This window comes from Entelurus aequoreus, linkage group LG04 (genome assembly GCF_033978785.1).
Source record: "Entelurus aequoreus isolate RoL-2023_Sb linkage group LG04, RoL_Eaeq_v1.1, whole genome shotgun sequence".
Taxonomy (NCBI): Eukaryota; Metazoa; Chordata; class Actinopteri; order Syngnathiformes; family Syngnathidae; genus Entelurus; species Entelurus aequoreus.
Window position 1 is genome coordinate 51670991 of NC_084734.1, and position 15542 is coordinate 51686532.

The window sequence follows — 15542 nt, forward strand, 5'->3', positions numbered from 1 at the left end:
TGTCTCTACACCATACTTGCCGACCTTGAGACCTCCGAATTCGGGAGATGGGGGGGGGGGGGGGTTTGGTGGTAGGGGTTTGGTGTGGGTTCACAGTGTGGCGCATATTTGTAACAGTCTTAAAGTTGTTTATATGGAGTCTTAAAGTTGTTTATATGGCCATCATCATCATCATTTCTTTTTATTATTTTCATGAAAATGCATATATACAAGCCATATACAGTTGACACTTTCATTGTTTTTTTTTGTTTCTTATACATTTCCTTGATCAGAAAGGAGCAGATGGAAGAATACTATTCTTATATTTATCTGCCCCCTTTTTAACACAAATTATTTTAGATGACTTTATCACTGTTACCTCCACCAACACCCCAACTCCAACATCAAAATGACACGTCCAATCAAAATCAAAAATCAGTTTGATATAATTCCAGTTGTCTCTTTTTTTAACTCTTTTTAAATTCAAAGATATTCTTGCAAGTTTTTAAGTCTTTGTCTAGAGAATTCCATGCTTTCACACCAGCAACAGACAAGCACATTTGCTTCTAATTTGTTCGCACTCTTGGATGTTTAAAATCATACGGCCTTCTGTGGTTCTCATCTTCAGACGTGAACACAAATAACTTTTGTAAGTCCTTCGGAAGAAGTTTATTTCTAGCTTTGAACATCACTAATAGAGTATGGAATTCTACAATGTCTTTTAATTTTAATGATCCTGAAGAGTGGATTTGTGTGGTCTCTATATCCTACTGTAAAAATGATATGAATTGCTCTTTTTTGTGAAAGAAATAAAGGCATTATGTTGCTGTGATATGTATTTCCCCATATTTCTGCACAATAATTGAAATAAGGTAGAATAATTGAGCAATATAACATTCTCATTGTATTATACGAGAAACTGTATTTAACCTTGTTCAAAATAAATAAGCTTTTAGATACTTTATTTTTCACATGCAATATATGAGCTTTCCATGTCAACTTTTCATTTAGGCTGACCCCAAGAAATCGGATTTCAGACACCTTCTCAATTTTCACATTGTTTATGGATAAACTAACTTCTATCTTTCTTTTATTACTGAATACCATAAATTTAGTATTTTCCAAGTTGTAAAGATAATTTATTTACATCAAACCACAATTTTAGTTTAACCATTTCCTCTGCAATGTTATCGGCTAAGATTTTGAAGTCATTTTCTGATCCACTTCATTCTCAAAATCAAATGTGCCACTTTCTGTATAATCAACACTTGAAAGGGCTTCAGTCTTGAAAGAAAGAGTCACGAGTTCCTTACAGGAGATCCAATAATCAAGCAAAAAAGAAGAAAAAGAAAAAAGAAAAATGCACTCACTATTTTCATTTGTACTGATCCAGGTCTTTCAATGTTCTCATCACAATCACTTTGGCTTGTTCTGGTGGTCCGTTTGTCCGGATGAAAACTTTTCCATTCCTGGTCCAGGTCGATTGGATTTTATTTTGCTTTTTGAGGATCCGGCCTGTCCAAGCAATTTCCGCATTTTTCTTTGTCAGGTGCTCATTTAGATGAAATCCAGTGCCTTTAAGTTTTTTAGCTGCCTTCAGAATTTCCACCTTGTGCTTTCTATTTGCAAACTTGATGATGACTTTAGGCTTGTTTATTTTGTCCTTATTTGGAAGAATGTGACATGCTGATATGTGCTGACTCTCCAGAGGAATATGTTTACTCTTCATGTAGCGTACCACTTGTTGCTCCAAGGTGTCAAGCTCCTCAGATGGTGCATCCTCACCATGCTGGTCATCAGGTGGGCCAGCAACCCGGGCATAACTCCGATGACCACAAGGTCATCAGCTCTGGAATACTGTTCCAAGTCATCCACCCTTTGTTCTAGGAGCTCAATCCGTTCATTCTTGTGTTGGATGATAGCCTTTAGCCGCCTGATCTCCTCCATGAGGCCTGTCAGTTTCCTCTGTTGTTCCACCACTTCACTGAGTTCCCTTGACATAAAGTTTAGGGAATCTTTAATTCCCGCCATTTCAGCTGCTAACTTTGCATTGGTAGTCATTGTTCTTCGAGCAATCTTGACTTTTGTTGGATGTCAGTGCATTTTGATGATTTTAGTGAATTTCATTAGGCCTTTCAGCAGAGAGAAACAGTTGCAGCCATCTTGCTCCAAAGCCACGCTTCCTCCTCAGTGTGATCTGTATGGCTGTTGATCAAGTATGTCTTGCAATCACTTACTTGTGTCTGCAGAAGCCGCATACAACATCTGACAGGGCTGGCACGCTGTTTGTATGGTGTAAAAGCGGACGCGATGACAGGTTGTAGACGACGCTAAAGGCAGTGCCATCACGGCACGCCCTCAATATTGTTGTCCGGGTGAAAATCGGGAGAAATTCGGGAGAACGGTTGCCCCGGGAGATTTTCGGGAGGGGCACTGAAATTCGGGAGTCTCCCGGAAAAATCGGGAGGGTTGGCAAGTATGCTCTACACGCAGCAATGCCCACCAGTAGCGTTCACTCCAATGATGTCGTCTCACTGCAATTGAAGGTAAAATTGTATTGTCTGGAGAACGACTTGTCAAGGCGTTGGCGAGATTTCAATCAGGTCCCCCTTTCTTTGTGCAGTTCTTTTAGCTATTTTGGAGCTTGTGATTCAACAATAACTGGACGCTATTACACAATTCCCCAGGCTACGGAAAGGGCGGAGGGTCAAATTGTTAATCGCGCGTTAAAAAAATGATTGCCGTTAAAGGAATTTATAGTTAACGCGTTATTATCGCGTTAACTTTTACAGCCCTAGATTTTACCTTATTCTTGGTGGACTTTTTTAACCTGCACTGCAACCACCAAATTACCCATTGTGGGATGAATAAAGTCTATCCTATCCTAAAATACGTTTGATTTCCATGATTTCTCATGAAAAATAACCGGACCAATCAGCACTTATGGACCAGCTGAAGGAAACATCACCATCTAGTGGAGCCCACCTGTTGGTCAGTGATGCTCCTGGCAGGAGCGTTGGCACCCAGCTCCTTCAGAGGGTAAATGATCTGACGTCTTGGACGTACGGGGACGGCACAGTTGAAGATGAAGTCCAGATGATGGACACAGCAGTCCTGAGAACAGAACAGGGACACAAAGGTTCAGACGGACACCTGACTTGAGATCAGTCACGAACGGTTCGCAGCAGTTCAGCAGCTTCTCACAAAAGAAAGATTCGAAAGGGACAAGCGGTAGAAAATGGATGGATGGACGAATGCGAGCGTATGAGCGTCACCTGCTGGCTGGCACTGAGCGGGTACACGCGGTGGTACAGGCAGGACTTGTGGGCCAGTCGCAGCGTCTCCTTGAACAAGTGTTTGCTGAAGTGCTGGAAGCAACGCTTGAGAACAAAGTGGCGGACCTGAGCGTGCTCCTTGTCGCCATGATGGCTGAAGTAGATGAAGCTCTCAATGTTGTAGCGAGCCCGAATGTACTCCATTTCCTGAGGAGGACACTTCATTAAGTACACATTGTGACTCCGACATGCAGTTCAAACGCTGAAAATGTGGCTAAACCTTTTTTCCACACGTTTTTATGTATGTAAAACAATTTTTAGACTTTTTTAATCAAACCTAAATTTTAATTTGATGTTTGTTTTGTACTAAAACAAATTAATGGGAAACAATTATTCAATTAATTGTTTTATTTCAGCACAAAACTTGCTTATCTTCCTGACACATCTCCCGCCAGGATTCGATCCCAGAATGATTGTTATAAGCCCATGCAGGACTGAGGCTGCGCACCACAAAGGACAATGAGAATAGCTGGAGAAATTTGCCATCATATTCTCTGTGATGGAGCAGGAAAGGCTCTAGGAATACATTTGCACAAAAATGTCATATCAAGCACACTGCCATTCCTCATTTGACATTTCACATGCCCTAATTGACGCAACCCGCCCCCCCCCCCCCCCCCCCCCCCCACACACACACACACACACACACACACACACACACACAGATGGCAGGGCCTTACGCATAGCGTGTGATCTGTGTATAAGAAGGAGCGGCCCTGTTAACATTTTATGTACCTTCTAGAAGCATACCTCTTCGTCTCTGATGATCAGCGTGCCAACGACCTCATTGTCTACCTCAACCACAAAGGCCTGCAAAGTGACCTACCCAAGCAAAAACATTGACATTAGTGTGTGTGTATATGAGCGTGTGTCCGTGCGTGCATATATGTATGCACGTGCGTGTGTGAGCTTGTGTGTGCATGCCTGTGCGAATGTGTGTGTATGTGTGTGTGTGTGCGTGCTTGCGTGAGTGAGGTAGTTATCAGAATTGGAGAGGCAGCAGTGACAGCTGGGATGTCAGTTGGGGAAGAAACTCAAAGGAATTGTTACCAATCTGTTCCCTGGCATGTTCCCTTGTTTCTCTAAGATGGTCAACACGCCACAAAGTCCCCATCACCTTCTAATCAGTACTTATAGAGGTTGTGGTCCCGCTAATTGGTCATTATACCACAGTCAGAGGTGTGTGTGTGTGTGTGTGTGTGTGTGTGTGTGTGTGTGTGTGTGTGTGTGTGTGTGTGTGTGTGTGTGTGTGTGTGTGTGTGTGTGTGTGTGTGTGTGTGTGTGTGTGTGTGTGTGTGTGTGTGTGTGTGAGAGAGAGGACTAACTGGGTCAGTGTGAGCGTCAAAGACGAGGTCAAGGTCCTTAAGCAGGGCAGGGCCCAGCCTCAGGTCCATGACCAGGTCAGACACAGCGGGCCGGTCAGAGGGCGTCAGTGATCGCACCGTGACGCTCCTGCGGGAACATCACATCATATCAACATCAGCAGGATGCCCCGTCCACAAGTGTGTGGCCCACCTGAGCCCATCACGGTGTAGGATGTAGAGGTCAGAGGGCAACAAGCTGCTGCGTCGTGAAGGAACTCTCAGAAAGTTGTGCAGGAGCGGGAAGTCTGGAGAAAATGTGGGGACTGTGATGATGCAGAAGTCCAAGTCCTGATAGAAGACACGTTACTTTTAAATGTTATATTTACACAACTCTCAGACATGTTACATGCTAAAGCAGTACAAAGTACAGCTTGTTTAACATCATCTCAAGATAATTAATGAAACACATAATCAGAGATGACACTAACAACACATGACCTACATTACTATATTATTATATTATATACTGCTAATAAACTAACATGATTTACATTACACGGCTTTAAACATCATTCATGCATTAATGCATGACGCTTCAAGAATCAGAGGAGTGAAAACACAAGAAAATAAGTCAAAAATGGGAAGAAACTAGGTCATTATTATATTGTTATAAGGTGATGACACGTAGAAATTACTCACAGGGAAGAGTTGGAAAATGTATGGAATAAAGTCCAGTGATCTGGAGGAGAAAAGATAGAGAAGAGTGAAATGATGTTTAAGTTGCCATGGTAACCATAGCATCAGTGCTGGCATTGATAATTCCCCAGCTCGTGGGAGGGGCCAACTGGCACCCCAATGAGGCTGATGGTTATGACTTTTGAAGGTCATGCGATATGGTGCACTACTTGTACTGTATATCAGAACCAGAATCAGAATTGTCTTTATTGGCTAAGTATGGCAAAAAAAATTTAAAAACCATCACTTATGAACAATTTACACTATACAATTACTACTATATAATTAATATAACATGTGATTATTATTAAATTAACATAACATTTTATTATTATGAATTAAAATAACCTATTATACAAAACCCAAAACCAGTGAAGTAAATAAAAACAGAGTACAATGATTTGCAAATCATTTTCAACTTATATTTAATTGAATAGACTGCAAAGACCAGATATTTAATGTTCGAACTGAGAAACATTTTTTTTTTGCAAATAATCATTAACTTAGAATTTAATGGCAGCAACACATTGCAAAAAAGTTGGTACAGGGGCATTTTTACCACTGTGCTACATGGCCTTTCCTTTTAACAACACTCAGTAAACTTTTTGGAGCTGAGGAGACCAATTTTTGAAGCTTTTCAAGTGGAATTATTTCCCATTCTTGCTTGATGTACAGCTTATGTTGTTCAACTGTCAAGGGTTTCCGTTGTCATATCTTACACTTCAGTATGCGCCATACATTTTCAATGGGAGACAGGTCTGGACTACAGGCAGGCCAGGCTAGTACCCGCACTCTTTTACTACGAAGCCACGCTGTTGTAACACGTGCAAAAATACGTAGCTCAGATGGCTCCAAAACCTGTATGTACCTTTCAGCATTAATAGTGCCTTCACAAATGTGCAAGTTACCCATGTCTTGGGCACTAATACACCCCCTTACCATCACAGATGCTGGCTTTTGAACTTTGCACCTATAACAGTCCGAATGGTTCTTTTCCTCTTTGGTCTGGAGGACACAACATCCACAATTTCCAAAAACAATTTGAATTGTGGACTTGTCTGACCAGAGAACACTTTTTCACTTTGCATCGGTCCATCTTTGATGAGCTCGGGCCCAGCGAAGCCGGTCGCGTTTGTGGGTGTTGTTGATAAATGGCTTTTGCTTTGCATAGTAGAGTTTTAACTTGCACTTACAGATGTAGCGACAAACTGTAGTTACTGACAGTGGTTTTCTGAAGTGTTCCTGAGCCCATGTGGTGATATCCTTTACACACTTATGTCGGTTTTTGATGAAATACTGCCTGAGGGATCGAAGGTCACGGGCATTCAATGTTGGTTTTCGGCCTTGCCGCTTATGTGCAGGGATTTCTCCAGATTCTCTGAACATTTTGATGATATTACGGACCGTAGATGGTGAAATCCCTAAATTCCTTGCAATAGCTCGTTGAGAAATATTGTTCTTAAACTGTTCGACAATTTGCTCACACATTTGTTCACAAAGTGGTGACCCTAGCCTTATCTTTGTTTGTGAATGACTGAGCATTTCATGGAAGCTGCTTTTATACCCAATTTTGGCACCCACCTGTTCCCAATTAGCCTGTTCACCTGTGGTATGTTCCAAAAAAGTTTTTGATTCCCTCAACTTTCTCAGTCTTTTTTGCCACTTGTGCCAGATTTTTTTAAACATGTTGCAGGCATCAAATTCCAAATCAGCTAAAATTTGGAAAAAATAACAAAGTTTACCAATTCGAACATTAAATATATTGTCTTTGCAGTGTAATCAATTGAATATAAGTTGAAAAGGATTTGCAAATCATTGTTTTCTGTTTTTATTTACGATTTACACAATGTGCAAACTTCACTGGTTTTGGTTTTTGTAAAATCAACATTACGTGTTATTATAAAATTAACATAACATGTAAGTTATTATCATAAAAGTAATATAACATCATAAAATTAACATAACATGTATGTTATTATTAAAACTAATAGAATGTGTTTTCAATATAAAATGAACATACAGTAACATGACCTCACACATATGCAATGAAACAGTATACTATATCAACGCATAGATATGATAAACCTTCTGACTATGCGGCCAGCATGCTAACTGTTAGTCCAGTCCTTCTCAAATAGTATAATTAGTATAGACTAATTATACTATTTATAGTCACGAGTGGCTAAAAATATTTTCTTCTTTCAATGGGGGGGCTTAACAGAAAATATTTGAGAAGCACTGAGGTAGTCCAACATGCGGCCCGACATTAAACACAGTGGATTTTTATTGTCACATGACTCAGCCTTTCATCAACAAGTCACTTTGAGAAAAGCATCAGAAATGTGTCCTCACCTTATCTCGTAGTTCTTTTCTGAGAAGAAGAATTGGATGCAGAAGGTGTTTGCTTCTCCTAAGGTTCCTTCAAAACAATCCTCCTGCTGACCACACCACAAAGCCATCACAGTTTGACCTTTGACCTTCAACATTATGGCACACTTGGGTCCATTTTTATTATCAGAACGTCATCAAGGAATTTTCATTTAAATGTTTTACTTGAATGCACGTCATTTATTTGCACAAAACAAAAACAGTTTTAGCTAAAGTACAGTCAGGGTTTATTTTGAAGTAAAATTTGCCACTGAACACACCAGTCAGAGTCTCCTCACTCAGCTTTGCACTGACACATACAGTGATCTAAACACTGACTATATAACAACACACCTTTCAGAAAAACGTCTGTGGTCAGGTTAAAGGATAATTTACAGTCAAAATAAATTGCACGGCTAAGCTTTATACAGTGCATCCAAAATAAAGTCATTTTTGTCCTCAATTTTTCCAATAAAGACAATGGGAAAAAGTTTTTTAGACATTTTTGCAAATGTTTTCAAATTAAAACACCAAGAAATCACATATACATAAGTATTCACAGCCTAAGCTCAATACTTTGTTGATGCACCTTTCGCAGCAATTACAGCCTCAAGTCTTTTTAAAACGATGCCTCAAGCTCATACTTGCCAACCTTGAGACCTCCAATATCGGGAGGTGGGGGGGGGGGGGGTTGGGGCGGGGGCGTGGTTAGGGGCGTGGTTAAGAGGAGAGTATATTTACAGCTAGAATTCACCAACTCAAGTATTTCATATATATATATATATATATATATATAAATACTTGACTTTCAGTGAATTTTAGCTATATATATACATATATATTTATTTATTTTATTATATATATATATAAATAAAAGAAATACTTGAATTTTAGTGTTCATTTATTTACACATATACACACACAACACTCATCTACTCATTGTTGTACTTGAAAGTACAATGCTTTGTTAAGGGTTGAATTGGCCATCCTCTTTCTATTCTCTGTCACTATTTTTCTAACAATGCTGAACACCCTCTCTGATGATGCATTGCTGTGTGGCACGCACAAAAGTACTTTCATCAAATGCACGAGAGTGTGGAATCTTCCATCTCTCCCTAGCATGGCCCAAAACTTTGTCCAGTTTACATCTGCTGTGACCACTAGAAACACACGAGCCTCCACCAGGGGGCAGTGTAGCGTACCCAGATGTAAAACCTCTTTTGCACAATCAGCCTTTTCATATAAAGCCATAAAGGAATGGAACCACCTCACAACAAACTTGAAAAGTCTAACAGATTACTCTTCATTCACAATTGAAGTTAAAAAGTGGCTTTGGAGCAATCAAAGCTGCTCACACGGTCACTAAGATGGGCATTATGTTTGACACATCAACCTAATGTGTATTATATTTATCCATGAGAGCATTTTTATTGTAAATTGTGAGGTGTGTGTGTTAAAATCATGGTTGTTTTTACAAATGATGACAGATGTGAACAAAAGCATGTATTGTCTTTGTGTGATGATGTAAATGAGGTGTGGTTGCATGTATATTAAGTATGTGTCCATGAAAGGGCATTTTATGACTTTTTTCTTAATACTTGTGTATGATTTTATTGTCATAATTTTATTGCATGATTTTTGTATCCCTTTAATTTAGGTAGCCAGGGACTGCAGATGGAAATGAGCTATTTAGCTATAATCTGGTACAGAACATATCTGTCTTTGAGCTTAATGTTTCTGTACATTGTCCCTTCAAATAAAGACTAAACTAAAACCGGTCAAATCCTTGCTTCCTGAGGAAGATCTTCCCTGGCAAGCAATTGGTACTCCAGTACTTGTACCCGGAGGCTGGTCAGGTCCAATCGCAGCTGCGGCAGACTTTTGGCTGAATACCGGCAGTTTGTCGGGAGAAAATCTCTGTCGGGAGGTTGTCGGGAGAGGCGCTGAATATCGGGATTCTCCCGCTAAAAACGGGAGGGTTGGCAAGTATGCACAAGCTTGGCACACCTAACCTGACTCTCGCCAGATCCTTGTAGTTTGCTGAGGTCCACACAAGGATCTGTGACTTCTCAATAGGAGATGTATTTCAGAAGGCGGGTCCTTGTAAAAAAAAAATCATTGTATGTGATTGGATAAACCACTTGTCTGTTATCTTGAATGACGTGCTACTTCAACCACTCACATCGAAATCAACCTGTGATGCTGATGAGAGCGACGCTGGGAAATCCAAACCCGGTCGGAAGAAGAGCCAAAACATCCTTGCCACCAATAAATGCCTTCAAAACCGTTCTCTGTTCATCTTTTAAATTATTAATATTCGATAGATTCAACAAAACAGTTGCAATAGCAGAATCAATGTCAGCACACGACTCCTCGCTGCGTGCCGCCATTGTAGTTTGAATCAAAACAGTCGCTTCGGCGCTACGTCACATCTATGAAATCCCGCCCGGCGATCGTGATTAGTTCATATTTTTTGCTGTCTTAAAGGAGTTTGCAATGCCTTCGAGCCCAGATCCTCATGTGGAGCTCAGCGAACTACAAAGATCTGGCAAGAGTCGATCAGGTTATGGCACACCTATTTTTGGGCAGTTTTACCCATTCCTCTTTGCAGCACATCTCATCGTAAAGGGGTGCCCACCCCACTATTTGAGAAAGACTGCTTTAGAGTGATTGTCTGCATAGACGGCACTAACGTTCCAAAGAGTTGTAAGCAATATAAAGTAACACACACACGTACAAATGCGTACACACACGTGCACACACACATAAAGACACACACACACGCACACACACACTGTTTGTTTAGCGATTTTTGCAAAGTTTAGCTACAAACGTTAAGAATTATTGGATGTATATTCTATCATAACAACAACATGACAGCAAATATTAAGAATTATTGGATGTATATTCTATCATAACAACAACATGACAGCAAATTGTTGGTTGCTGGAGCCTATAATTTTATTTATACAAAATAATAAAAATTTAAATGCTAAACAAAACTAAGCGTGAGCCAAAAAAAAAGGCCCACTTGCCCCACTTGGGACACATGTATTACTGTATTACTATTTAACAAATGTTGCTTACCAAGCATGAAGCAGACTCTTCTTCTTCTTCTTCTTCTTCTTCTTCTTCTTCACTTTGTTCATCACCTTCTTCTACTTTTTCACCTTCTCCTGTACCTTCACCTTCTTCTACTTTTTTTTCTACTACTTTTTTTTCAGCATCCTTTTCCGCCTGCTCTGCAAGATTGTCATCTTGATGACCTTTGCACAACCAATCAAAGTCTCTTAAGTCAAAATGTCGCTGTAGTGTCCTCACGTCCACCTCTGCAGTGACACTGATGAACCCAGTGATAGCGCCATCGCACTGTCAAGACACGTAAGAACAAACATATTTCATGATTTAATATAAACTTCAAAAACTAGACATAGTCTTTCATATTTTGTATTAATATTTCATCATTTAATTTCCTTTAAAAACTGTAAAACCTTTTTAATAGCTTTAAATTGTCTTTTATGTTTAGTTATAATTTTAATTTAGGTCATAGCCTTTAATAATGTAACATAAGTTTTGTTTTAAATAATCTGTAATAATTTCAAATATTATTTTTGCAACATTAAATAAGATATTTGTTTTAATAATATTTTTCAACAATCTTACATATTTAACCCTAAGGATTTGAAAGCCTCTTCAATAACTAATATTGTCTTTAATATTGTGTAATAATATTCAGTTGTCTTTAATAACTTTAAACAGTTTAATACATTTTAATCATTTTAAATATGTTTTAATAATCTTGAATATTTAGAAATATTATTTCATTATCTTTAGTCATTCTAAATAATCTCACATATTTTCTAAAAACATGTATTAATTTTAACTAAGCCATCTTTAGTAATCCTTAATAATGTTTAATTATCTTTAATATTCAACTATCCTTAGACTTCAAGAACCAGTCGGTATCCAACACACCTCACACACAGCAGCGTGGTTCTGCTCGTCCTGAGCCTCAATCAGCTCCGACAGGAAGTAAGGCTGGTCCATGAAGGACAGCAGCTTGGTCTGCTCTGCCACAATGTGCATGACGTCATCGTGGTCTTCAACTCTGACACGCACAAACACACACGTATAAATAATGACTATTATAGTTTTTTGCAACATCTTAAATATTCACATACAAAGTGATTTCTTAACCCTCATCTATTCCATTTGAATACTTCATAGCGTCAAATACTTCATAGATATACTACAGTAGTAAACTTTGTTAATTATCTTGAACACACAGAAAATAACTGCGATGAGGTGGCGACTTGTCCAGGGTGTACCCCGCCTTCCGCCCGATTGTAGCTGAGATAGGCTCCTGCGCCCCCCGCGACCCCAAAGGGAATAAGCGGTAGAAAATGGATGGATGGACACAGAAAATAAGGTGGTCTTTGAAACAAGATATGTTGACCCTAAGTGGCTAGAACAAGAACTGCAGCTTAAAGTTGAGCAAATGTAAGAATATGTTTTTCATAATGCTTGTATACTCTATGTCAGAGGAATTCAACATGGGTCTGTGACCCCCAGGGGGTCCACAGAGTTACAAGGGGCACGTAAAAATATTTAATGGATTGGACATTATCATATATATTATTCTTCCTGTCATGATCTGTGGTCGGGTTTATTTTTTGTTATTTTTTGGACTCTTTTAGTTCCTGTTTGCGCTCCCTTGTTTGTTTAGTCACCATGGCGACTCATTAGTTTCACCTGCCTCATATGTTCGGGACACGCACTTGTCTCTAATCAAGAGAGACTATTATTTAAGCCTGTCGTTGCCAGTTAGTCTGTCTGGCGACATTGTTCTTTTCATGCTCTGTTCATGCTGGTATTCATGCGATTGTTTCATGCTCTTTTCTTGCTTCATGCCATGCCAAGTAAGTTTTGTTTATTCATGCCACAGTTAGCGAGTTTTTGTTTTGCCCTGTCCATAGTTTACACTAAGTGTTAGTTTTTTCCTGCGCTAAGTTGTGCCTTCGCCTTGTGCGCCTTTTTTGTTGGTACCTGTTTGAGAGTGACAATAAATATGTTCCTACCTGCTACCGTTGTCCGTAAAAGTCCGTTTGCGTCCTGGGAGAACAATATCCTCGCAGTAAGCTGCTGTGTGTGTGTGTGTGTGTGTGTGTGTGTGTGTGTGTGTGTGTGTGTGTGTGTGTGTGTGTGTGTGTGTGTGTGTGTGTGTGTGTGCGTGTGTGCGTGTGTGCATGTGTGCGTGTGTGTGTGTGTGTGTATGTGTGTGTGTGTGTGTGTGTGTGTGTGTGTGTGTGTGTGTGTGTGTGTGTGTGTGTGTGTGTGTGTGTGTGTGTGTGTGTGTGTGTGTGTGTGTGTGTGTGTGTGTGTGTGTGTGTGTGTGTGTGTGTGTGCGTGCGTGTGTCTGTTATGATGTAAAATCACCTGGCAGGGCGAATAAGAAGTCTTGGACAGAATCTACGTCTGTGACAAACCAATACTGACAGCTGAGCTTCTTCTTCTTCGACGTCTTCTTCTGCTTCTACTGTAAGACGCTGCAGAGGCTCAAACATTTCCTCCAGACATGGTTCTGCACACATAAGCGTACATATACACAATAAATATATAATGTAGGACAATACATATTGTGAGAACTTGTTACACTGATCAAGTTGACCTAAGCAGACGGACGTTGGGCTGAGCAGGCACACAAATTCAAGCTCAGCTGTGGTGTTGAACACTGCCCTGCATGGGAAACAACAACATGTTGGAAGGGAATCGATCATGCATGCGATGATGTGATGTTGACGACCTCATGATGTGGTGAAAGCTTGCTGTGGTGAAGCTGTGCTGTGACACAAACAGGTGTATGAAGAGAGTGTTCCATGGCTGTAAGCACCAGAAGAACATACCGACAAAGCAATCAGTGCACATCCAAGCCTTTATGGGTTGGAAACAATGCTCTTGTTCACTCACTGTGAAGGCCTCAGCTCGGAAGCGCTTGTGCAGGTACGTTTCCCAGTGAGCAGCATCCACCACATCTCCAGCAGGATAGTCCAGGAACGACGCGTGGGCCACCACCTCCCCTTTGTCATTGGCCAACGTCACAGCCAGGTTGGCTTTTTCCCTCCACAAGACAAAGTGGAACAAAATCATCAACAGGTCTCCCAACCTCAATGCTTCCTCTAAACCAGGGTCCGCGAACTACGGCCAGCGTCCACAGGGACTATATATATATATATATATATATATATATATATATATATATATATATATATATATATATATATATATATATATATATATATATATATATATATATATATATATATATATATATATATATATATATATATATATATATATATATATATATATATATATATATATATATATATATATATATATATATATATATATATATATATATATATATATATATATATATATTTTTTTTTTTTTTTTTTTTTTTTAATATGTCCTGTCTGGCCGCTCAGGCAAATCACATTGTTGATGTAGCTTTACAAAAGTGAAGTGTGGGATACTTCTCTTGTTGCCTTATTTGTAATTCACATTATTAAATGTTTGGATCTATTTAGTGTTTGGCGTAGCTGGATCGGCGCAGGAGGGGATGGAAAGAAAAATAGAAGACAGAGGGGGGGAGGCAATTGGGGACTAGACGACAACCAAAAAAAAAAAGTATATATATATATATATATATATATATATATATATATATATATATATATATATATATATATATATATATATATATATATATATATATATATATATATATATATATATATATATATATATATATATGTACACATATAAAGTGGAACAACATCACAACAAGTCTCAAACACTATTTTTTTTTTTTTAACCAATGCCTCTCAAACTTTTTTCACCAAGTACCGCCTCAGAAAAAAACTTGGCTTTCCAAGTACCACTGTAATGACCAATGTTAAAATACAGTAGCATAGTAGGCCTGAGTATTCATTACAAACAAGGCAAATGTTTTATATTTAATATTTCTGGCCAGTGTAAGAGTTTGAACAGTAACACTGTGTTTGAATATAAGAAAATAAAACACTACTGCTCTAAACAAAGTGGAACAACATCACAACAAGTCTTACACACTCAATGCTTACTCTTAGCAAAGTGGAACAACATCACCACAAGTCTTACACACTCAATGCTTACTCTTAGCAAAGTGAAACAACACCACAACAAGTCTTACACACTCAATGCCAAATTGAAACAAAGTGGAACAACGTCACAACTGGTCTTACACACTCAATGCTTACTAAGCAAAGTGGAACAACAAGTCTCCCACACTCAATGCTTACTCTTAGCAAAGTGGAACAACATCACCACTGGTCTTACACACTCAATGCTGAATTGAAACAAAGTGGAACAACATCACAACTGCTCAAACACACTAAATGCTTACTTAGCAAAGTGGAACAACATCACAACAAGTCTTACACACTCAATGCCTACTCTTAGCAATGTGGAACAACATCACAACAAGTCTTACACACTCAATGCTTACTCTTAGCAAAGCAGAACAACGTCACAACTGGTCTTACAAACTCCATGCCAAATTTAAAGAAAGTGGAACAACATCACAACTGGTCTTACACACTTAATGCTTACAAAGCAAAGTGGAACAACAAGTCTCACTCACTCAATGCTTACTCTTAGCAAAGTGGAACAACATTTCTCACACACTCAATGCTTACTCTTAGCAAAGTGGAACAACATCACGACAAGTCTTACACACTCAATGCTTACTAAGCAAAGTGGAACAACAAGCCTCACACAC

At 39.1% G+C, this 15542-nt stretch overlaps 1 protein-coding gene across 4 annotated transcripts in view; it reads right to left on the reverse strand.

The window, feature by feature from the left end:
* The window catches only part of cfap61 (cilia and flagella associated protein 61), a 49932-nt gene that overhangs the window by 28680 nt on the left and 5710 nt on the right, over window positions 1-15542 (reverse strand). For all 4 annotated transcript variants that reach the window (XM_062045203.1, XM_062045204.1, XM_062045206.1 and 1 more), the window contains exons 3-15: window positions 13688-13838; window positions 13524-13600; window positions 13389-13456; window positions 13157-13301; window positions 11696-11828; window positions 10808-11089; window positions 7706-7791; window positions 5318-5357; window positions 4830-4966; window positions 4640-4766; window positions 4065-4136; window positions 3255-3461; window positions 2965-3093 (exon numbers count right to left, since the gene is read on the reverse strand). In XM_062045203.1, the coding sequence (XP_061901187.1) occupies window positions 2965-3093; window positions 3255-3461; window positions 4065-4136; window positions 4640-4766; window positions 4830-4966; window positions 5318-5357; window positions 7706-7791; window positions 10808-11089; window positions 11696-11828; window positions 13157-13301; window positions 13389-13456; window positions 13524-13600; window positions 13688-13838 (1654 nt within the window). The remainder of the gene's footprint in view (window positions 1-2964; window positions 3094-3254; window positions 3462-4064; window positions 4137-4639; window positions 4767-4829; window positions 4967-5317; window positions 5358-7705; window positions 7792-10807; window positions 11090-11695; window positions 11829-13156; window positions 13302-13388; window positions 13457-13523; window positions 13601-13687; window positions 13839-15542) is intronic.